At 39.8% G+C, this 23,838-nt stretch overlaps 1 protein-coding gene across 2 annotated transcripts in view; it reads right to left on the bottom strand.

Annotated features, from left to right (window-relative positions):
• The window catches only part of CD226 (CD226 molecule), a 114,559-nt gene that overhangs the window by 5,088 nt on the left and 85,633 nt on the right, over positions 1 to 23,838 (bottom strand). The window contains exon 5 of one of the 2 annotated variants that reach the window (XM_058439753.1): positions 4,026 to 4,128. The exons of the other annotated variant lie outside the window; for it this stretch is intronic. Within the exon in view, the coding sequence (XP_058295736.1) occupies positions 4,026 to 4,128 (103 nt within the window). The remainder of the gene's footprint in view (positions 1 to 4,025; positions 4,129 to 23,838) is intronic. 2 annotated transcript variants of the gene reach the window in all.

Below are 23,838 nucleotides of genomic sequence, written 5' to 3'. Positions count from 1 at the left end.
TTCACAACCAGGTCCAAATGCACGCACACACGCACGTGCGCGCACACACACACACACACACACACACATACACACACAGAAATAAGCCTGGAGTATACAATGTGATGAAACAAAAGAGAATATGGAACTTAGAGTCAAATGATCTGTGTTTAACTTGCACTCTGCAATCCTCTCATCTATATTATTAAAAAGTCAAAAAATATTAGATGCTGGCAAGGTTGTTGAGGAAAAAGAACACTTTTACGCTGTTGGCAGGAACGCAAATTAGTTCAATCATTGTGGAAGACAGTGTGGTGATTCCTCAAAAATTTACAGACAGAAATACCATTCGACCCAGCAGTCCCATTACTAGGTATATGCCCAAAGGAATATAAATCATTCTACTATGAGACACATGCATGCGTATGTTCACTGCAGCACTGTTCATGATAGCAAAGACATGGAATCAACCTCAATACCCATCAGTGATAGACTGGATAAAGAAAATGTAGTATACATATACCATAGAACATTATACAGCCATAAAAAGAAATGAGATCATGTCCTTTGCAGGGACACAGGTAAAGCTGGAGGCCATTATCCTTAGCAAACTAGTGCAGGAACAGAAAACCAAATACCACATGTTCTCACCTGTAAGTGGGAGCTAAACGATGAGAACACATGGACACATAAAGGGGAACAACACACACTGGAGCCTACTGGAGGGCGGAGGGTGGCAGGAGGGAGAGGACCAGGAAAAATAACTATTGGGTATGAGGCTTAATACCTGAGTGATAAAATAATCTATACAACAAACCCCATGACACGTTTGCCTATGTAACAAACCTGCACATCCTGCGCATGTACCCCTGAACTTAAAATAAATGTTAAGAAAATAAAAATGAAAATAAAAAAATAAAGAGAGTAAACATATCACAACTGGATTTATGTTGACCAGCCATTCTGGTTTGCCTGGAACTAAGGAGTTTCCCAGGATGAGAGATTTTCAATGCCAAAACCCAGAGAGCCCCGAAAACCAAGCCTCCCCATCTGTTAATGCCAATGTTCACGAGGAATGTAAAAATGAATGTCTAACATTTTTCTCCTTAAATATTAAATTTCTTCCTACACTCAGGTGCACATCTATAGAACATATTTTGTTTTTTTTTTTGTTTGTTTGTTTGTTTTTGAGACAGTCTTACTCTGTTACCCAGGTTGGAGTACAGTGGTGCAATCTTGGTTCACTGCAACCTCCACCTCCCGGGTTCAAGTGATTCTCCTGTCTCAGCCTCCTGAATAGCTGAGACTACAGGCGCCCACCACCACGCCCAGCTAATTTTTGTAGTTTTAGTAGAGATGGGGTTTCACCATGTTGGCCAGGCTGGTCTCGAACTCCTGACCTCAAATGATCCACCCACCTCATCCTCCCAAAGTGCTGAGATTACAGGCGTGAGCCACCACACCTGGCCATATTTTGGCTCCTTTCACACTTGCCGATGCGAGGCCCTTTCCCTAGCCATGGTCACTTAGTCGTGTTACTGTTGCTATCTCTGCATGAAAACAGCACAAACCAGGGGCAGAGAAGCTGCTGCCAATCCCTCCGACACACAGGCTACCAGGCGCTGAGTGTGAAGAACTCAGTTTTGTTCAGGGACACTGTCTGATTTATGTTGGCTTCTATCCAAGTCAATACATCTGAAGCTGCAGGATTATTTTAAACAGTCAGTAAAACAGAGTTCAGAAGGTCATTGTTGGAGCCCTTGGGTCATCTTTCAAAGCATTTCTATTGGAAGTAACAACCACAAACTGATACTAGTGACAAGGCAGAAGGAACAAGTGCTTTTCCCTTGTGGTGTGCATCTATGATTACAAATTCAAGTCCACTAATCTCCTTTTATCACATTTAATCAAGTGGGACAATATATTCTACCGTTCAATTTAGCTATTCATGTAAAAGTAATGCAAAATGCATTTTCATGAAGCAAAATTTTTCATGAAGCAAAATCTACCATGTCCAACATCTGTGACCCTGTCACCACTCGCTGTCTCTTAGTCACATTGCCCGGTTCCCGTGTGCTCCCTCTGCCATCTCTGCCCCCAGGATGTTTCCCATTGCCAAGGTAAAACAGTGGAGGAGTCCATGGTGCTACTAACACCTCGGTTCCTTACTTCAATTTGCTAATTTCTGTTCAGGGAAAGACTTAAGGGCAGTCCGTGATGGGGAAAAGGGTAAAATGACCTGACCTCCTGTTTCAGTTTAATTAGACAAATGTTTATTGAGCATTCATTATTTGGACAGATTAGTGCTAAATGCTATCCGACGCTAAAAAATGAATAAAACACAAACTCTGCCATTATGAATAGAAGGGATGGCAAGCATGAAAGTGATTAAAATACAAAGCAGGATGTGAGGAGTAGCAGAGACGTACACGATGATTCCAGATGGTGACATCATGTCTATTTGCAGGGACAGAGAACAGTGCAGAGCTCACAGAGGGGACAGGTGTTTCACACCTTGAATGATACATGGAATGCAGCCAAATACAGGGAAACAGCATTTTGGTAGCAAACCAGATGGGGAGAGCGATGGGTGTGCTTCAGTTTTCACAAAAGTTATCAACATCAGGGAGAGTAAATAAAGTAGAAAGTATGAATAAAAATTAGGCTTCAGTCAGAATATAGGGCAACTTCAATGACAGGGTTAATGAGTTCTAGCATTATTCTGGTAGGAGTGGGAAGATAATCAAGATATTGAACAGGAAGATGACATGCCAACCCAGCTTTCAGAAGAAGACCGAGGGAAACTGGATGGGTTAGAGAAAGAGGCTGTAGCTGAGAGCAGGTTGGAGACGTTACCAAAATCAGGGAGCAGTGATGACAGTTGCTAAAGAGCCAGAGGTCAAGGACGAAGAGACAAGATGGAGAGACCTATTGGAAATCCTATTAAAAAGGGGTGTGTGTGTGCGTGTGTGTGTGCGTGTGTGTGTGTGTAGTGCATTTGGTAACATTACTGAAGGAGAGGAGTGCAGATGAACATATTCACTTACCCAGCAAACATATATTAAGTGTCTATGATATGCCAAACATGCAAAATATAGACATCAAAAGTGTGGTCCCTTCCTCCCTTAAGAAGATAACACTTTAGCTGTAATACCTTATAAGGAATAATTTCAACCTGCTATGATTACAGCAAAGATATGCAACAAATACCTACACAAGTGAGTTGAAAAGCATAGGAGAGCTTAAAGGGGAAGAAAAACTCAGCCAAGAATATCCTAGAAAATTCCCAACTGTGCTACAATACAGTAAAAGGTTTTTTTTGTTTAATTTTTAATTTTTGTTATTGACAGGGTCTTGCTATGTTGCCCAGGCTGGACTTGAACTCTTGGGCTCAAGCAATCTTCCAGCCTCAGCCTCCTGAGTAGCTGGAACTTCAGGCACATATCACTGTGACCAGCCAATAAAAGATTTAAAAATTTAGTATAGGCCAAATGGCTCCCTGCTCTCTCTAAGGCAGCACCCTCCAATTCTTTCTTCTCAGTAATTTTAAGCACCTAGATTTCTTGGTTCTGAGAATATATAACTATTTGAAATTATGCTGTTTGCTTATTGGGATGTGAGCTTCATTATGTCTTGTTCGCTGCTGTGCACAATAAATATTTGATAAATGAGGGCTTTATCACTGTTAAACCTTGTTCTTCCCCTTCTCAGAATCTGTATCCATCTCACGCTGTGTCATACATGCACACACACACCAGCCCCTCACTGACAGCTTTTTCCTTGGAGGAGGAGGAAGACACGGCAGGATAAAGAGCAGAGGCATCAGGCAGAATATAAAAGGGGCAGACCACCAGCTTCTACCAATTCTTAAATGAATTATTCCAGCTCTCCTGTAACATTACCACAGCTACTTCTCCTCCTCTGTGTTAGAACAGTACTCACAAAAATATATATGTGAATGCTGAGACAGCTTGACAAATTACTGGGTTATTAATAGAGAACCTCTAACACGCTGAATAAGATTCAGGATAAGTTGCACTACTCACCTGTTAAGGAAAATGACAATGATGGTGGTAATTGAGATAACAAACAACAACAATAAAACAGTCCCTCCAGCCACAAAGAGGGTATATTGGTTATCGGTTTTACCTAGGAGAAAAAAAAAATATTGTAGGAATTAGGAATTCGGCCAAAGGCAGTAAAAAGTAAGGCAGGAAAATAAAGAAAAGATACATTAATTATTGAGTAACAAAAACAAAGAATCCAACAACAAAAAAAATAGAATGAGCTACAGGAAAAAGAGAATTTTTCTTTTAGAGTCTCCTAAATATTTCTAACTCCTAACAGATTTTTATTTGTTTTTTGATTAAGCTGAGTTTTATACCTTAAGAAGAACAAAAATATAAAGAGCATGCGTTTGCCAAAGACCTCATTCAAATAAGCTGCCAATCATATACACGAAATCTTTTGTAGAAAAAAAAAACTATTAAAATAGTGAATAGGCCAGGTGTAGTGGCTCAGGCCTGTAATCGCAGAGGTTTGGGAGAGTGGATCACTTGAGGCCAGGAGTTCAAGACCAGCATGGGAAACATGGTGAAACCCCGTCTCTACCAAAAACACAAAAAGTTATCCCAGTGTGGTGGTGCATGCCTATAATCCCAGCTACTCAGTAGGCTGAGGCACGAGACTCATTTGAATCCCGGAGGCGGAGCTTGCAGTGAGCCCAGATCATGCCACTGTACTCCAGCCTGGGCAACAGAGAGAGACTCCATGTAAAAATAAATAAAATAGTAAATAAACAAAGATTATCTTTTATGCCTGATATATTAAGTACATTCAACATACAACAGAATATAACTTTGATGTTTATAAGTATAATTTAAGAAAAATAGATATTTTCTATTCAATTTGGTAATGATACAAAAACTCAGAAAAAAAAATGTTACTCCAACTCAATGTCTGAAAATTTACCATGGTAAATTAATTACCAGTAATTTACATGGTAAACTACCAGTAATCTGAAATTCTCATCCTAAATCTTTCACAATTCCACTGACCGACTCCATCAAATTCCTTACTGTGTATGTGTCTCTTCATTTGTCAACTGATGGCAATGGTAGCAGCCCTAATTACATCACAGAACTGTGATGAGACTCTCATGAGTCAATACTCACAAGAACAATCAACTGCGATTAGAGAAATGTCCTGTCTGGAGTGTGAGCCCAGTGAGGTCAGAGAACATTTTATCTTTTTGTTACATCCTCCTGCCCACAACACACCTCTCACCCCCCAACCCACAGAGCATGTTGTGAGCACCTCCCACAGAGAAGAATCCCATCAACATCTGCTGCTGGGAATGGGATTGAAATGAAACCCAGTGGTCTTCGTTGCTGTCTCTCTTCGGGAAAGCGAACCTGTCAATCACCCCACCATTAGGATGGGGCCAGGCTCTGAGAGGGCAGCACAATTTCCCTTCCTCCTGAAATCAAAGCTTGAATGTTTGTACTGTGACACCCCGGCTGTCTGGAATCCTATTGCAGCCCGAAAACCATGCCTTTCCACCAATTCTTCCCTATCTTTCCCTCAGATAATTTCTTCTCACTTTATCCACTATGTAGCTGCATTTTTTTCATAAGAATTCAAAGTATAGACCCACTTATTCTTTTACAAACTTTACTGCAAAGAGAAACTAAGACAAATAAGCAAACATTTTATTTTTAAACTTTATAGACCTAGATTCCACAAATAAGTGAAGTCATGCAAAATTTTTTCTTTTTGTGTCTGGCTTATTTCACTTAGCATAATGTCCTCAAGGTTTATCCACCTTGTCACACATGACAGGATTTCCTTCTTTTTTAAAAGGTTAATAGTACTACATTTTGTCTATGTACCACATTTTCTTTATCTATTCATCTGTTGAAAGACACCTAGGTTGCATCCACATCTTGACTATTGTAGACAATGATGCAATACATACATGGTGCAGGTATTTCTTCAAGATACTGACTTCATTTCCTTTGTATATAATACCCACCAGACTGCTGGTTCATATGACAGTTTTATTCATTTTATTTTATTTCATTTTTGAGACGGAGTTTCGCTCTTGTAACCCAGGCTGGAGTGCAGTGGCACAATCTCAGCTCACTGCATGCTCCACCTCCCAGGTTCAAGCAGTTCTCCTGCCTCAACCTCCAAGTAGCTGGGATTACAGGCACCTGCCACCACACCCAGCTAATTTTTGTATTTTTAGTAGAGATGGGGTTTTGCCCTGTTGGCCAGGCTGGTCTCGAACTCCTGACCTCAGGTGATCCACCTGCCTCAGCCTCCCAAAGTGCTGGGATTACAGGCATGAGCCACCGCACCCAGCCTATTTTTAATTTCTGGAGGAACCTCCAACCCGTACCAATAATGAGTGTACCCATTTACATTCCCGCCAACAGCGTACAAGGGTTGCCTTTTCTCCACATCCTCACCAACACTTGCTATCTCTTGTCTTTTTGATAACAGCCATTCTAATAGGTGTGAGGTGAGGGCTCACTGGGGTTTTGATTTGCATTTCCCTGATGACTAGTAATGATGAGCAGCTTTCCATATACCTATTGGCCAGTGTTATGTCATTTCTTTGGAAAAACGTCTATTTTTGCCCACTTTTTAATTGGTTTGTTCTTTTGCTATGAAATCCTGCCATTTGCGACAGCATGGATGAATTTGGAGGACATTATCCTAAGTGAAATAAGCCAGACATAGAAAGACAAATATTGTATAATCTCACCTGTATGTGGAATCTAAAAAAGTCAAACTTACAGAAGCATGGAATAGAACAGTGGTTGCCAGGAGGTGGGGGTGCAGAAAATGGGGAGACGTTGGCTAAAGGGTACCAACTTTTGGTTATAATGGGGACCTACTATACAATATGGATGGTGATACATCAGTTAATTAATTGTGGTAATTATTGCACCATGTTTATATACATCAAATAATCACATTGTATGCCCTGAATATATTCAATCTTTATTTGACAGTTAATTAGTTTTAAAAAAAATTTTAAAGCAATTGTTTTCTTTGGGCTTTTTTATATTTTCCAAATTTTCTAGATGATGTGTTTGTTTTGTGATCAGGCAAATACAGTACAAAAAAAATAGATCTGCAGGCTTAAAAAAGAATATTTTATCAAATCTTAGTGGTTAAAGTACAGGATGTAGAAATCTTTTTTTTAGAAACAGACTCAGAATCCTTAACAATTAGGATGGCTTTCTTTATGAAGGTCTAATTTATACGAATTTAACAGTATCATCCGCTTGAAAGTACGACCACTTGTGACACGCTGTTCAATTATAAATCCAAATTTCAGATGCATCGTTTCATAGGAAATAAGTTACCTATTTGTAACCTCTTTTTAGTAGTGTTTGGCGTCTTGGATCAGATCCATTTATTCACTCAGTCTTTAAACACAAAGTATTTCAAGGTGTACTGTATACCGGGTACTACAGACAAAGTGGTAGGTAAAAACAAATTTGACACCTGTGTAGAAAAAAACTCTCAAATTGTGTTTTTCCTCTGCTCTCACACTACCACAGCAATCATCGACAGACTTCTGTGACCAAAGGTGTGGGTGGTTTTCCCCACACACCAAGTAACAGGCACCAACTGAGTGTCTGCCAATTCTATTCTGACACGATCTACCTGAGGATAGTATCAGATCCCACAGGTTGGGGGCTCAGTCCCAAAGACATCGAGCCCCCTCCTCCATTGCCAACCCTACCCTTCAGACACCAATTGCAAGTCCAGGCTTCTAGAACTTTTTTTTTTTTTTTTTTTTTGAGACGGAGTCTCGCTGTGTCGCCCAGGCTGGAGTACAATGGCAGGATCTCGACTCACTGCAATCTCCGCCTCCCAGGTTCAAGTGATTCTCCTGCCTCAGCCTCCCAAGTAGCTGGGATTACAGGCACCCGCCATTACGTCCAGCTAATTTTTGTATTTTTAGCAGAGACAGGGTTTCACCATGTTAGTCAGGCTGGTCTCAAACTCCTCACCTAAGGTGATCCACCCTCCTCGGCCTCCCAAAGTGCTGGGATTGCAGGCATGAGCCACTGCACCCAGCCCCAGGCCTCTAGAACTTCTGACCAATGGACCTCAAGCTGGGGTTCCCAAGACCCCTTTTTCAGGTTCGGTTAATCTGGTGGAGACAGTTATAGAGCTCAAGAAAACACATTTGTCAGTTTAATATCAAGGATATTGCAAGGGATACAGATGAAGAGATTGGTAGGGTGAGGCATGTGTAAAGGGGCACAGAGTTCCCATGCCCTCCCTGTCCACACCACCCTCCAGGAGGGTCCACATCTTCAGCTGTCCAGAAACTCTCCAAACCCCATCCTCTTGGGTTATTATGGAGGCTTCATTACATAGGTATGACTGACAACCCTGTAGAAATGGGGTTGGGCAAGAAGCATATCATCTAAACCCAGCAAGACCTGTCCAGACTTTAGGTATGGGGTGGGATCCTCTCTGGAATGAGGGTCTTTTGACCCATACTCAGATTAGAGTCTTACCTTGGTCAGGAGAAAGGACAGGAGAAGGTCAGAGAGAACTTCTGTTTCCTGAGGCCTAAAGTGCCCCAACATTATAACAAGGGCCATGTGAATTTTGAGCCAGGACCCATGGATGAAAACCTATAGATCTGCATATCCTAATACCACAATACCTGATTTAGTAGAAAATATATTGTTTTGAAAAGTCCTAGACAATTTAAAAATAGTTAGGGAAAAAGGATTTTTTCTTAAGAAATAAAGGTGAAATAAAGCACGGAGTCAGGTAGAGATTCAATCCAGAGACATTTCAATCTAGAGTGGCCCAGCCTGTAGCCGACACGGCTTCTCAGTCCATTCTCTGCCTTGCCTGCAGCTTCCACATGAATGACCACTGGCTTAGAACAAGGCTGGGGTAAATTTGCACCTTGCTGGGCCCTGTATGGCTGGGGAAAATAAAAAGGAAAAGCAAATGGGTATCAGTAGTTCATAACATTTAGTTTTTTAAGTTTTGCTAATAGATCTCAGATTGAGTAATGTCAGCCCTGAAGTCCTTTTCTTTAAAAAAGAAGAATTGTTTCCAGAAGCCATTTTTTTACTAACTTTTTTCACTTATATCCCAATGCTGTGTTGGTTCATAGGAGGAGAAGTGTCTTGAACCGTAACACCATTACTTTTCCTTCCATCACAGAAGATAAATACAGTTAAAACAATTTAAAGCAAGTCAGTGAAATATATAAATGAATAATTTACTCCAGGATTGTGACCCTCTAGGCTAAGTTTCTGGCAATGACAAGTATTTATGGCTGAGTTATAAACTCTTAGAAAAGGCTCATGATAGAAATATTGCCAGTCCCTTCCCTCAGAGTTCGGCAGGCAAGAGCGGCCATTAATGTCTATAGTTTATCCTCTATTAGGGTGGGGGTGGAGTTAGGGAGTGAAGAAACCAAGTCACTTAGAACCTAAATAACTGGGCCAAAGAACATGCCAGGGAAAACCCACAGATCCTGACTCTCTAACATCAAGCGTGAGGCTGGAAACTGCAAATTAAAACCACAATGAGAGACCACCTCACACCTGTTTGAATGGTTTTTCTCAAAAAGATGAAAGAAAACACGTGGTTTTCTCCGCTATCATCGTGTGTGTGGTTGACTCCATTCCTCACCATGTCTTCTCCCAAGACTTTCACGGTCAAGCAATTCCTGGCCAAGAAACAAAAGCAAAATCATCTCATTTTATCGGGGGAACCTGCCCCTGATAATTCAATGTAGGTTCTTTTCTATTTTCCCTAAGTGTTGGCTGGTCTGAGAAATAAAAGGAAAGAGTACAAAAGACAGAAATTTTAAAGCTGGGTGTCCGGGGGAGACATCACATGTCGGCAGGTTCCCTGATGCCTCCTGAGCTGTAAAACCAGCAAGTTTTTATTAGCAATTTTCAAAGGGGAGGGAGTGTACGAATAGGGTGTGGGTCACAGAGATCACATGCTTCAAGGGCAACAAAAGATCACAAGGCAAATGGAGACAGAGCGAGATCACAGGACGGGGTGAAATTAAACTTGCTAATGAAGTTTCAGGCACACGGGGTGAAATTAAACTTGCTAATGAAGTTTCAGGCACACGTTGTCACTGATAAACATCTTAACAGGGTCCAAGAGCAGAGAACCAGTCTGACTAGAATTCGCCAGGCTGGAATTTCCTAATCCTAGCAAGCCTGGGGGTGCTGCAGGAGGCCAGGGCATGTTTCATCCCTTATCTACAACCGCATAAGGCAGACACACCCTGAGCGGCCATTTTAGAGCCCCCCCGCCCCCGGGAATGCATTCTTTTCCCAGGGCTGTGAATTAATATTCCTTACTGGGGAAGGAATTCAACAATGTTTCTCTTACCCGTTTTCGGTAATAAGAGAAATATGGCTCTGTCCTGCCCAGCCTACAGGCAGCCAGACTTTAAGGTTATCTCCCTTGTTCCCTGAAAATCACAGTTATCCTGTTCTTAAGGTGCCCAGATTTCATATTGTTCAAACACACATGCTTTACAATTTGTGCAGTTAACGCAATCATCACAGGGTCCTGAGGTGACATACATCCTCAGCTTATGAACATGATGGGATTAAGAGATTAAAGTAAAGACAAGCATAGGAAATCACAAGAGTATTGATTGGGGAAGTGATAAATGTCCATGAAATCTTCACAATTTATGTTCTTCTGCCATGGCTTCAGCCAGTCCCTCCATTCAGGTTCCCCAACTTCCCACAGCACCATTTCCCAGTGGATTCAGATAAAAGTTGGTAATAAAACCAGGTACAGCTCCAAAACGGAGCCATTGAAGAACCACCAAGCTGGGTTTATACAGAATTTCACGTGAGATGGAACACAGGTTTACGCTGTGTCAAGGTCATGATCATGTCACTATATCGATCTGTGAATGTCACCACTATCTGGACAGTCTAATATGTTTTATTGGGAATATGTTTTTTCTCTTTGTTTATATGCTCTGCACTAGCAGGTAGGTTCAGTAATAAATATGTGAGAACTTTTGTTTCAGAAAAAGAAAGAAACGAAAGAAAGAAAAAGAAAGAAAGGAAAGAGAGAGAGAGGAAAGGAAGGGAAGGGAAGGAAAGGAAAGTGGGGGAGGAAGGAAGGAAGGGAGGGAGGGAGGGGAAAGAAAGAGAAAGGAAGTAAAGAAGGCAGAAAGGAAGGAAGGAAGGAAGGAAGGAAGGAAGGAAGGAAGGAAGGAAAGAAAGAAAAAGAAAGAGAAGAAGGAAAGAAAGAAAGAAAGAAAGAAAGAAAGAAAGAAAGAAAAAGAAAGAGAAAGAAAAAGAAAGAAAGAAAGAGAGAGAGAGAGAAAAGAAAGAGAGAGAGAGAAAGAAAGAAAGAAAGAAAGAAAGAAAGAAAGAAAGAAAGAAAGAAAGAAAGAAGAGCTGGCAAGGGTATGGAGAAAAGAGAACCCTCACACACTGTTGAAAGACAAATACCACATAATCTCACTTAAATATGGAACCTAAAAAAATTAATGTCTTAGAAGTAGAAAGTAGAATGATGGTTACCAGAGGCTGTACAAGAGAACGGGGAGGGAGATAATGGGAGTGGTTGGTCAAAGAGTACAAAATTTCAGATACACAAGGGGAGTAAATCTTTTTTTTTTTTGAGAGAGTCTTGTTCTGTCACCCAGGCTGGAGTGCAGTGGCACAATCTCAGCTCACTGCAAGCTCCGCCTCCTGGGTTCAAGCGATTCTCCTGCCTCAGCCCCCCAAGTAGCTGGGACTACAGGCGCCCGCCACGACGCCCAGCTAATTTTTGTATTTTAGTAGAGATGGGGTTTCACCATGTTGGCCAGGCTGGTCTCGAACTCCTGACCTCAAAGGATCCACCCACCTCAGTCTCCTAAAGTGCTGGAATTACAGGCGTGAGCCACAGCGCCTGGCCAAGTTTTGAGATTTATCATACAGCAGAGTCTCTGTAGTCAATAATAAGGTATACTTCAAAATAACTGAGTAAATTTCAGATGTCTCACTGTAGAAATCACAGGTAAATGAGGTGGTGAATATGTTAATTGGCTTGATTTAATCATTCTACATTATATACATATATCAAAATATCACGATTTATGCCCAAAATATACACAAATATTATTTGTCAACTAGAAATAAAATTGGTATAACTTTTTTTGATTTAAAAAAAAATAAACTGAAATATTAGACCTTGTTTTGTGTACAGATGGACCACAGTGAGTGAGTCCACACAGAGCAGATGTGGGTGAGCTGAAGATTCTGCATTATCAGTTCATTCCAAGTTTTGACTTTCTATATAATGCAGACAAATATTCAACCTTTGTCCCACTTTAGACATTGATTTATTGAGAAGAGAGATTGCAGAGAAAAGCCTTGGGGCCTAGTCCTGTCTTCTAATTCTTTCCCCTGGAAGACTTCACATAGGACACTTAATGTTTTAAACAGTTTTTTTGGCAACTGCATAATGATGATAAAATTAACCACAAGGGTAGCTATAAGATTTAAATCAAGCATGTAGAGGTGCTTTCAACATTTTAAGCGCCAAACAATTTAAGTTATTAATCATGCATGTTTAATATGCACTTATATTTTATGTAGACACATTCCAAATGAGGGTTAATCAGATAACTTGTTTCTATTTTTTTCATGTTGAGATGTCACATTGAAGTAGTCGTGTACAGCAGAGCATGCTTGTTCCTGCAGCTAGACTCACCTTCCTGGGGAAAGGCACGGGTACTGTTGATAAACATCTGTACAATAACTGCTGCCTTGGCAGACCACCGGAAATAATAGTAGCACAAAGTGTGTTGAACTTTCCTGCATGCCTGTAATATGCATCACGTGGATATTGGTATGGTAATATTATTCCAAGTTTTCAAAGGTCAACTTTCTTTGTCCAGATAAATCAGTTTTATACTCTGTATTTCAGAAACCTTTCCGTGTTTTATAGCTAGAAGGTCCTAGAGTGTAAATTATTTTCAGAGAATTAAAGGCCATGACTTCAACCTCTAATCCTTCTTCTGAGTAAATAGCAACTACTCTTCCTGAAAATAAAAGTATTATCAGGTTTTAACTAAGAAACATAAGGCCCAGAGAATCTAAATAATTTTCCTGTCATTATAGAGCAAACCAATGAGGGAAGCAAGCTTCCTACCTGATGTACAAATTTTGCTACAATTTGCCTCTCTTGATGGCAAATTATAGCAAAATTTGTATATCAGGTGGGAAATTTTTTTTATATTGAAAATACTTGTCCCAAATAGTTTAAACACTTTAAAGGTTTATGTCAGTTGAGAAACATATACCCTAAGATAGCTTGTGTGTACGTTTTAACTACACAATATAGAATGACTGCATTAGCTACTTTTTCTGGTGTGATAATGTAGCATCATTCAGTACTGTGGGCCATAAGTTCTCTACACTGATTGGTGTATGGCAAGGGTATTTAAGTCAGCACATGAGGACAAAGAGATGGGAACATCTTCAAATTGACACATTTATTGAGAAAAATGTGATGGCTGACTCCTTTGTATTAGATATCTCATATTTTTACCCAAATATTTCTAAGTCTTATACTTCTTGCACATTTACCTCAATTTTTATGAACATATTACTTAAAGAGACTATATAGATGCTTCAAAAGTCAGAATGTCAAGAGCTGCACATACCTTTCTCACTGTCTTAGTGAATTAGTGTGCAGAAAAGAGTTCGTGTAGCAGGCTTGGATTCCAAGTTATCCTCCTGTCTCAGCCTCCCAGGTAGCTGGGACCACAGGCACATGCCACCATGCCCAGCTAATATTTTTTAAAATTTCTTGTAGAGACAAGATCTCGCTATGTTGCTCAGGCTGGTGTTGAACTCTAGACCTCAAGCAATCCTCCTGCCTTGGCCTCCCAAACCACTGGGATTACAGGCAGGAGCCACCACGCCTGGCTCTGAGTGATTATTATGGACACTGGACTCTGAGTCAAAGCCTGGCCAAGACTGTTTCTGTTTAGTTTTATTTCTAGTGCTCTTGTGTTCATGTTTGTGGACATGTCTTGATTGAAATCAGGAATTAGAAATTAAACACCAAGTCCATAAAAAAGAAAATGAAGTAGATGCAACAAGTTCTCTGCTTGGATAAGCATAGCAGTGAGACTGTCATGTAGATATTGTCACCTTTGATTCATAAAGTGTCTCTTGGGAATCTGGCTTCCTGTTATAACAGAAGTTATTTTTTAACTTTAACTTTATAACAGTTTTTTATAACAAAAAAACTAGAAAAATGGCAAAAAATAGACTATGGAATATTCAGGGAAACAAATGAGGTAGGTGATGTTCTGTAGTGAGCGAGGGGACCAAATTCAAACAAACAAACATACAGGAGTATAATGGCACAAGGTAATTTAAAGCAGGGATTAACCATCTTGCTTCTCGTTACAGCCCACCACATAGAGCAAAGTGCAAGACTCAGTGCTCAGAGGACACCAGCACAGCCACAAGATGGTTATATCTATTATCCTCTGTTTAGTAAGGCAAAGAATCATGCTATCCAGCTTCGAACTCTTTCCATCTAAAAATGATAATTTAAAAACTTGGTACATAAAAGGAATAAGCTTTACTAAACTTAGAAGATGCATGTATATAAGATATCTTGTTACTTATTGCCTACAGAAATAAGGCCTATTGTATATGTAAACTGTGTTTCAAATAAAACAAGTATGAGAATGTATACGTTCTTATAACAATATAATAGAAATATCATCTTAAAATGAGCCATCAGTATTAAAAGGCAACCAACACACTATTTCACAGTTGTGTTCAGGGTACCCCCTCCCCAGGATCTGGGATTTGCTGGAAGGACACACAGCACTCAGCCTGTAGCCACGCTCACAGCTCAGGTTTATGACAGCAGAAGGATCCAATGCAAATCAGCAAAGGGATAAGCTGCCTGGCCAAAGTCAGAAGGACTGGCTGATATCCCCGAAGAAAAGCAGGGGTTTAGCATAAACCACATGGGTTGTATAAACAGTTTAGACAGAATAAGCCACCCCATCAGTTAGAGAATGGTCGAAAGCCTCCAAAAATCCAAGTTCCCACATGCCCACAGACAGCCAACCTTGCAGGCAGGCCGTCCTAAGGACTGTAGTCCCAGGCCTGGATGACAGAGCAAGACCCTGTCTCTAAAAACAATACAAATGACCACATGGAGCCTTGTGGAATATCACCCTGATTCTTAGGCCTGGGAACAAGTCCCAGGAATCCATGTCTTTCAGCAAGCACACCAGATGATCCTGATGTTGGTGTTCCACAGAATGGCGTTGAGAAACACTGCTCTACTCCAGAAAGCACCTTCCAGGGGAGCTCCAGCTGCTGAGCCCCAGCCTGCCCGTGGATTTCTCCTCCCTCCTTTCTTAGGGTATTGACTTTAGAAAACTTGTAATTGGCAGTTCTGTCTCTGTCTCTTTGAAAGACATGCACATCTTTTTAACAGCCAGATAAGTCTCTTGTCAGCTTTTGATGGAGAAATGTCTTTCTCAAGGACCTGGGAGCCAGCCCTTTGAGATGTAACCATCAAGGAAGACAGCACCCTTACCTCCCAGTCTCTGAGAGGGTAGAAAACTACCACAAGCACCTCACTCAAGGTGCAAAAGTACCTCCTGTCATAAAGATGTGAGAAGTTTGTTTTTCCTTTGGATAAAGCCAATTACTAGCTAACACACAGTCACCCCCAATTACCAGTTGAATCTAGGATGAAGCATGTGTGACAAATGTCTGACAAGCCCTCTTACTTGAAGACTAGTTATCATTCATCTTTAGAGCATGTATGTAATGGGTTGTATCTACTTGGCTGTATGAGAGAGTGAGATTTGTCTTTGCAGTCTCTTAGGAGATTGCCTGTGACATGCATTATATTCTGATTTAGTGCTTATTCAATAACAAAATTATTTTGTTTTCTACCTTTGTGGAGCAGTTTTCTGAGTAGAGAGGAGATTTTGCTTCTATTTCTCCAGCACATTTTTATTACTACTGTTGTTTAATCAGGTATAACTGTACATTACAGTGTTACCATCATGCTTATCCTCAGGAAACAGGAAATTTTCCAAATGCTGTAGTGAAATCAAGATAAAGAACCTGGTGTCTGCAGGTTGCAACAAGACACACAATAGGCATACCATACCATTTAAATATATTATGTATTTAGCTGTACAATATAAACTACATAAACATGAGAGAATATATGTGTTCAGAATGTTTTAATATGGAAAATAAACTTTGTTTTTGGAGGGAAGATTTTAGAGATGAAGCCCTCACTGTCCCTAAGGAAGGAGGGACTAGTATTCTGATTACTCCAGCTCTGGTTTCAAGAAGCCATTACAGTCTGGGTACAAGAGCAAGGGAGCAGGATTTGATAGGAAGAGAAGAAGGGAGAAGCCTCAGGAGGAGGAAGGAAGGGCGTGCTTGGGAACTTTTAGCAGATTCCCGGGAAGTTGTTCAAGGGAGTGGGCTTTCCCACGCAGGAAGCGTCCAGTGGGTGGATCTGGTGAGGCCATGAGAACAGGTGCTTTGTAGTGGCCAGAAGCTGTGCCTATGAGACCTGAGCCACCACCAGGTCTCCTTTGCCCAGAGGCTACTCCTAAAGTTCCCCTAATCTGTTCCTGGTGTGGATGTGACTTCACCAGCAACCAGAACCTCCCCTCCAGGCCTTCATGCCTGCTACCGGATTGTGCCTGTCCCTCATGGCACTGTGTGGACAGCCTGCCTCACGTGACTCCATGATGTGTGCAAGCCCCTAGAAGGAAGACAGGAAGGAAGAGGAGAAGGTCCCCCCACAGCACTGGTGTCAGCGAAGGACCCGAGCTGAAATAAAATAGCGGGAGACCACGCACCACCCCCGCTCCCCCACTCCTTTGCCTAAACTTGCTCTAGACGTTGGTTCAGCCTGAAACCCATCACTTGTATAAACCTCTTGAAGAAGGACGCTCTGTAGCTCCACCATCACCAGCTTCTGTTGTGATGAGTCTCCTGATGAGAGTAGTTTTTCTCTTCCACTTTGAGCAGAAAAGTAGTGCTGGGGCCAAGAATAAGAACTCTGAAGCCAGTCAGCCTGGATCTGAATCCCTGCCCCTCTATTTATTAGCTACCAAGCCTGAGATAAGTCCCGTCAACTCTCCATACCTCACACTCCACAGACGTCAAACGTGGGCAGTCAGTCTGCTGTGACAAGTAAATCAGTAAGTACGAGTAAATTCTCAGAACAGCCACTGGCACACATAGAAACACGGTATGTGTGTTTATCATATAGCAACCAAGACAAAGCCCTGTGACACGCAATTCTTACAACAGCTACTTATAACTTTTTCCTTGGGTCCTTAGAAAACTTCAAAATTGTGACCGGGTGTGGCGGCTCACGTCTGCAGTCCCACACTTTGGAAGGCCGAGGTGGGCAGATCACCTGAGGTCAGGACTTCGAGACCAGCCTGACCAACGTGGTGAAACTCCGTCTCTACTAAAAATACAAAAATTAGCTGGGCATGGTGGCAGGTGCCTGTGATCCCAGCTGCTCGGGAGGCTGAGGCAGAAGAATCTCTTGAACCCAGGAGGCGGAGCTTGCAGTGAGCTGAGATCGTGCCATTGCACTCCAGCCTCGGCAGCAGAGTGAGACGGTCTCAAAAAAAAAAAAAAAAAAAAAAAAAGGTAAAAATAATTTTTTAAAAAAAGGAAACTTGAAAATGCAAACTATATAGCATATACAAAGACCTATATCTAAAGGTGTTATAAATGTTGTAGAGATCTTTTCAGAATATGAAATTCAGCAAGCCTTAGGCTGAATATTTACCTCCAAGTAATCTATCCAATTTTAAACCATTTTATGAAGAAAATTCCCTAAGTGCTCTACAAAACATGAAAGCCGATGCCTGGCTATAAGAAATAATAACTCTAGGAATAATTTCAAAATCTGCCGCTTTATGCTCTAGAGTTTAATTACCCATCTCATCTTTTTTAAAAAGAGCCAATAATTTAAAAATGAATTATATGATTAGATTTCAAAACTGGTACCTTTATTTGCTGGATCAGGAAGAGAAAATAGTCAATATAAAAGCAAAATGACGCCGGGCGCGGTGGCTCACGCTTGTAATCCCAGCACTTTGGGAGGCCGAGGCGGGCGGATCACGAGGTCAGGAGATCGAGACCACGGTGAAACCCCGTCTCTACTAAAAAAAAATACAAAAAATTAGCCGGGTGTGGTGGCGGGCGCCTGTAGTCCCAGCTACTCGGAGAGGCTGAGGCAGGAGAATGGCGTGAACCCGGGAGGCAGAGGTTGCAGTGAGCCGAGATCGCGCCACTGCACTCCAGCCTGGGCGACAGAGCAAGACTCTGTCTCAAAAAAAAAAAAAAAAAAAAGCAAAATGACTTGTTTGGATTAAAATATTTGGGATTTGGCAGGTGTGCATATGGTAAGTGTGGTTATAAAACTGCCCACACAATCGTGTGTATTTGTTGAGTGTTTACCATATGGCAGGTTGAAAAATAAACTTGTTACTCCTCCTAACAAATATTCATAGATATCTCAGTTCATACACCTACACACACATACACACACACACACACAAATTAAAAGAGTGAATAATCAATCCTAATCCTCCACATAAGATGTGAAAAACTGAAGACACAGTGACAGCAGGATAACTATACTTGGTGAGCCTGTATTTTTATGTATAAACATACATAACATACATACATAACATACATAACATTTTTATGTATAAACATACATGTGTAAACTCCCATGGGTTCATTTACACATTGCATCCCACAGAAAATACCCCACCCTTTGTTAATGAAATCTTCTCAACTCAACATCTACTTTTTATTTTACCCGTGTCCATCATCATCACAAAAAGGTTTTTTTTTTATTGTTTCACTCACTGTCCAACATAGCTAAAGCCATTTTCACTTTCCACCAATCCAACTGAGAATATTAACATTTCAACTTGATACTTGTGAAAGAATTTCTCCCTGTGAGTTAATTAATTAAAATGCCACTCATATCTAAAGGATTGTGAACACCATGGCCTACCTTTGAGTTCTACCAAAGTTAAAAACATTGAATTAATCCTGGAAATGAATTTTAGATTGCTCAATGAAGATTGTAAAATATTTATTTTATGAAAGTTGTACCAAAAAAACTTATATTCCTCTGTTGAATAAATGTATTTTTAAAATCCCTGAATCATTTTAGTATAAATAATAGCTTAAAGATACAAATTGGGGTTTAAAGACATACCTCTACTTATGACAGATCTGTTTATTCTTCATTTTCCGTCCTCTTATCTTAAACAACATAGTCCTCCACAAACCTAGTACCTCGCCTTTGAATATTTATCAGGAGCCATGTCAATAATGTTTGAAATACTTCAGATGAAGTTCAAAGTAATCGACTGATTAATTGAGTTGTAATACTTAAATTAGAATTTCTATTAAGAATGAAATCTATTAATCTTGTAAGAATAATTTTTTTTACATTTTAAGTAATTTTCTACTTGTCTTTGGAGAAATCTTTGCACAATCACTTATGTTCAGTTTTTAATAAGGCTCTAAGAGACAACCTCAAGCTGTTAATTCCCAGGTGCTTTTAGAATGTAAATTCCATATATGACAATAAAGTATAAATGGTTATTTCGCAGTCAGAGTCATTTGAAAGGTCTCCAATAAATGTAGCCATGCAGCCATGCATTGACTATTTTTTCCTGTCTTTTTCTTTTCTTTTTTTTTTTTTTGTTTTGAGACAGGTCTGGCTCTGTTGTCCAGGCTGCAGTGCAATGGTGCAGTGATAGTTCACTGCAGGCGCTAATTCTTGGGCTCAAGGAATCCTACCGCCTCAGCCTCCCAAAGCACCACGTGTGAATTTTAAGTAGGAAGAAAATCAGTACATTTGTCTGAATTTGAATCCCGACTTGCAGTCTAAGTTCCCAGGGAGAGAAAAACTTTATGAAAAGAGTTGAAAATTCAGTCGGAGGATAAAGGTCCACCTGTAGAACAGCAGTTCCTAGGATCAACTGCTTTCTAATTCTACAAACTTGCATTGTTTATAGTGGTGTTCTGTTAGAACTTGCTTTATGTACATGAGGTAGCAATATACAGTCAACAGTGTTCTTCAATATAAGAGTGTCATCAAATAAATTCAGCATGTAAACTTTTAGAGTTTCATTCCCTCTGACAATAACTTATCACTATTATTCAATATCTTACTTATCTATACAATAATAGTATGTATAAAAAATGACTGCAGGCAAACATTCTAGGTTTTTGTGTGTTCAAAAAATGAATAGATCCATAGTAGGGCTTACAAAACAAATTAACTGACCGGTTGCATTTTTTTGAATGCAATAGATCATTAAAAAATGATCTGGGCAGAGGCAACAGTAAAGTAAAGATGCAACGACATATTAGCCATTATTGAGTAATCAACTCACTTGTGATGCTGGAAACTATGTTTCATCTGGATACCCAGTTTCACCAAGAAAACTAAATTGGGCTGAAAATTGTGGTTGATCTGTTTGAGTAGAGGCTATTTTAGCTTGTGAGCAGTGACACGGTGCTCTGGGATTCTGGTCGTGTTGCTCCATCATATAAATTAACTGTCACGGACATTTTACTTTCCATGTAGGTAAAGATAATAAAAGGCTGAGGTTCACCACACAATGTCATGGAAAGGGACATATCTGTCAGCCCAGTGCACACCAGCTCAGACAGTTCTCATGTCTACAAACTTTATATCTATTCTAAATTCATAGGAGTGGGACAGAAGGTTCTGGATTAATAGAATCCTTAAAAAAAAAAAAACTGTCCTGTCTACAACCTCAAACTCTTCTGGAATCCAAATGGACTGGGAGCAAACTGGTTGGTTTTTGACAGAAATAAAAGGCCAAGGAAATAAGCAAAATTTATTTTCTTTCTTCAATAATTTTATAATCCAACTCAGGAGCACAGAGTCTCAAAGTCAGTAACCTCCCCCAAGCCATCTACAGGCAAGATTTATAATCTGTGTAAATAAGATGTATCATCTACATAGGGATGTATTTATAACTTACAGCACTCTATTCCCCTGTCCTTCCTCCTTGTCAATCCTATACCTCACATTGTCCCAGAAGAAATATCTGGGAAGATTCTCTTAGCTGTGGCACTATGATTTCCTAGTGAATACTTTTGTAATCTTAATTTACTAATCTCATCCTTCATTCAGATGACCAGCAATTATGTGCCACTTATATTAAAAATTCAAAATTAGAAAATGAAAGTTAAAAAAGTAAATAGCCCTATCTGAAAGTTATATATGTAAACAAGAATTCATGAAAGTTTTTTCTCCAAACATTGCAGTTGATCTATTGAAAGTTCAGTTTCTTTGATCAACAATCAGTAAACCTCAAAGGTTAAACATTGAAGAAAAAAATCTGGAAAGAAAAGAGGTAGAAAACAAAATTAAAATGGACACAGCCCCTACTAGAATGAATAGAAACATTAACATAATTGGTCAAGAACTCTTACTGGGCATATTCTGAAAAGATGCTTTGACAACTTTAAGCAGATGCCATAATCCTTAATCTCAATTAATTTCTGGTAACAAGAGTTTGGAACATTACAAATAGATGCAGGCCAGGTGTGGTGGTTCACACTACCAACCCCAGCACTTTAGGAGGCTGAGGCAGGGGGATTGCTTGAGCCCAGGACCATCCTTGAAACCCCATCTCTACCAAAAATACAAAAATTAGCCAGTCTCATAACCTGGTCTCAAAAAATAAATAAATAAATACAAATAGATGGAAGTTATTAAGTCACTCGAGGGTAGCAATTTTCAGACTATAAAAGTTTGAGAAATCCAAGATGCTTAATATTTCAATGACGGGGAAGCAGTTTGGTCTGATGTGGAAAAAACACAGACATTGAGACCTGGCTGAAACTCTACAGGAAAGAAAGCAAATGTGGTGGAAACTCAGTCAGTTAGAAAAAGGAGAAAGTAGGAAAGTGTGAGTGTTTTGAGGCAGTGGAAAGCACAAACTGAGATTCAAATCATGCTGACAGTATCTCTCTCCCCTGTGTAGGACACCTTTGTGCCCAGCCTAGGTGGATCAGGGGCCTGTGACCCATCACTGATCCCAGGACCAGGTGGCTTCACAGATGAATTCTATCAAACATTCTAGGAATTAATGCCAATCCTGAGTTTAGAAACAGTTCTACATTATCATGTGTAATCAATAAATGATTTAATTCTTTTTTTTAAAAAAAGAAACAGTTCTAAACTCAGTTTATGAGACCAGCATCACCCTGATACCAAAGCCAAAGACACCACAAAAAAAAAAAAAAAAAAAAAAAAAACCAACTACAGGCTGACATCCCTAACGAACACAGATGAAAAAATCCTCAACAAAATACTAGCAAACTAAATTCACCATCACATTAAATGGATTGTATATTCTAATCAATTCTGATTTATCCCTGGCATGCAAAGATGGTTCAACATACGTAAATCAATCAATGTAATACACCACATTAACAAAGTGATATAAAAAGGCCACATGATCATCACAATAGAGCATTAAAAGCATTTGACAAATTCAACAACCTTGTGTGATTAAAAAAAAAAAAAAAACTCTCAACAAATTAGGTACAGAAGGAATTTACCCCAACACAATAAAGGCCATCTATGAAAAGCCCACAGCTAAGATCATACTGAGTCATGTAAAACTGAGAACTTTTGCTCTAAGATCAGGAAAAAGACAAAGGTGGCCACTTTCAACACCTCTGCTCAACATAGTACAAGAAGTCTTAATCAGAGCCATTAAACAAGAAAAAGAAAACAAAAGGCATTCAAATCAGAAAGAAAGAAGTAATATTATCTCTATTTGCAGATGACATGATCATATATGTATAAAACCCCAAAAGTGATGCAAAAAACCTGTTCAAACTAATAAATGAATTCAGTTAAGAGGCAGGATACAAAAATCAACATACAAAATATCAGTCAGGTTTCTGCACACAAACAGCAAACTATCCAAAAAAGGAATTCAAACAAAATCTCATCCCCAATAACAATAAAAAGAAATAAAGTACTTGAGAATAAACTTAACCAAAAATGTTAAAGACTTGCACACTGAAAATTATAAAGCAACTTATTCTTTCTTGATTATTGTTTTGCCATCTTTGCTCAAGAATGAATGGTGGCTTTGCTTGACAATTATATGAGATGCAGGTTTTCACTGTCATCACTTAATTTAACCTACCTCGTCCCATATTAATACATAACTTAGACTCTCCATACCAACCTAGCCATTTGACTACAGTCTCCCATGCACCATCTCCCCATTCCTCCTGCATATTTGGGGTTACTCTTCATAACCTGTTTCACCTCATTCCTTAGCTCTAATCATCAATGCCTCATTTGAACCTTGATGGTCCCACCTGAGTGGTCTCATTGGTGGAAGATGATTATACAAGGACATGAGTAATTATACTTATCAATGGCAAACAGAAGTTTTTTCAATATTAGCCTCCTCCAGAAACTTTCTGCAAGAGCTGATTTTATTTCTTTTGTCTTCATTCTTTTTATAGCCAATAAGGTCAGTTTAAACAATAGTAGTCTGCACATCATTTAGCTAATATTAAAATATTTGACAAATTATTTTAGTGGCACCTAAAATACTTCTCTTATGACAAATGAAAATCCAGAGGATACTCAGGGCCAAAAATAACTGTAGTCACTGTCAATAAACACACATTCCCCTGTGCTCCCCACGTCCCCACTTTCCTTGCTCTTCAGTCCGGGCAAGTTTCAAATTCAGAA

The sequence above is a fragment of the Hylobates moloch genome, unplaced genomic scaffold, assembly GCF_009828535.3.
Source record: "Hylobates moloch isolate HMO894 unplaced genomic scaffold, HMol_V3 SCAFFOLD_5, whole genome shotgun sequence".
NCBI classification, from domain to species: Eukaryota; Metazoa; Chordata; class Mammalia; order Primates; family Hylobatidae; genus Hylobates; species Hylobates moloch.
The sequence above is the reverse complement of the archived record's forward strand: the minus strand, read 5'-3'. Positions and strand labels throughout refer to the sequence as shown.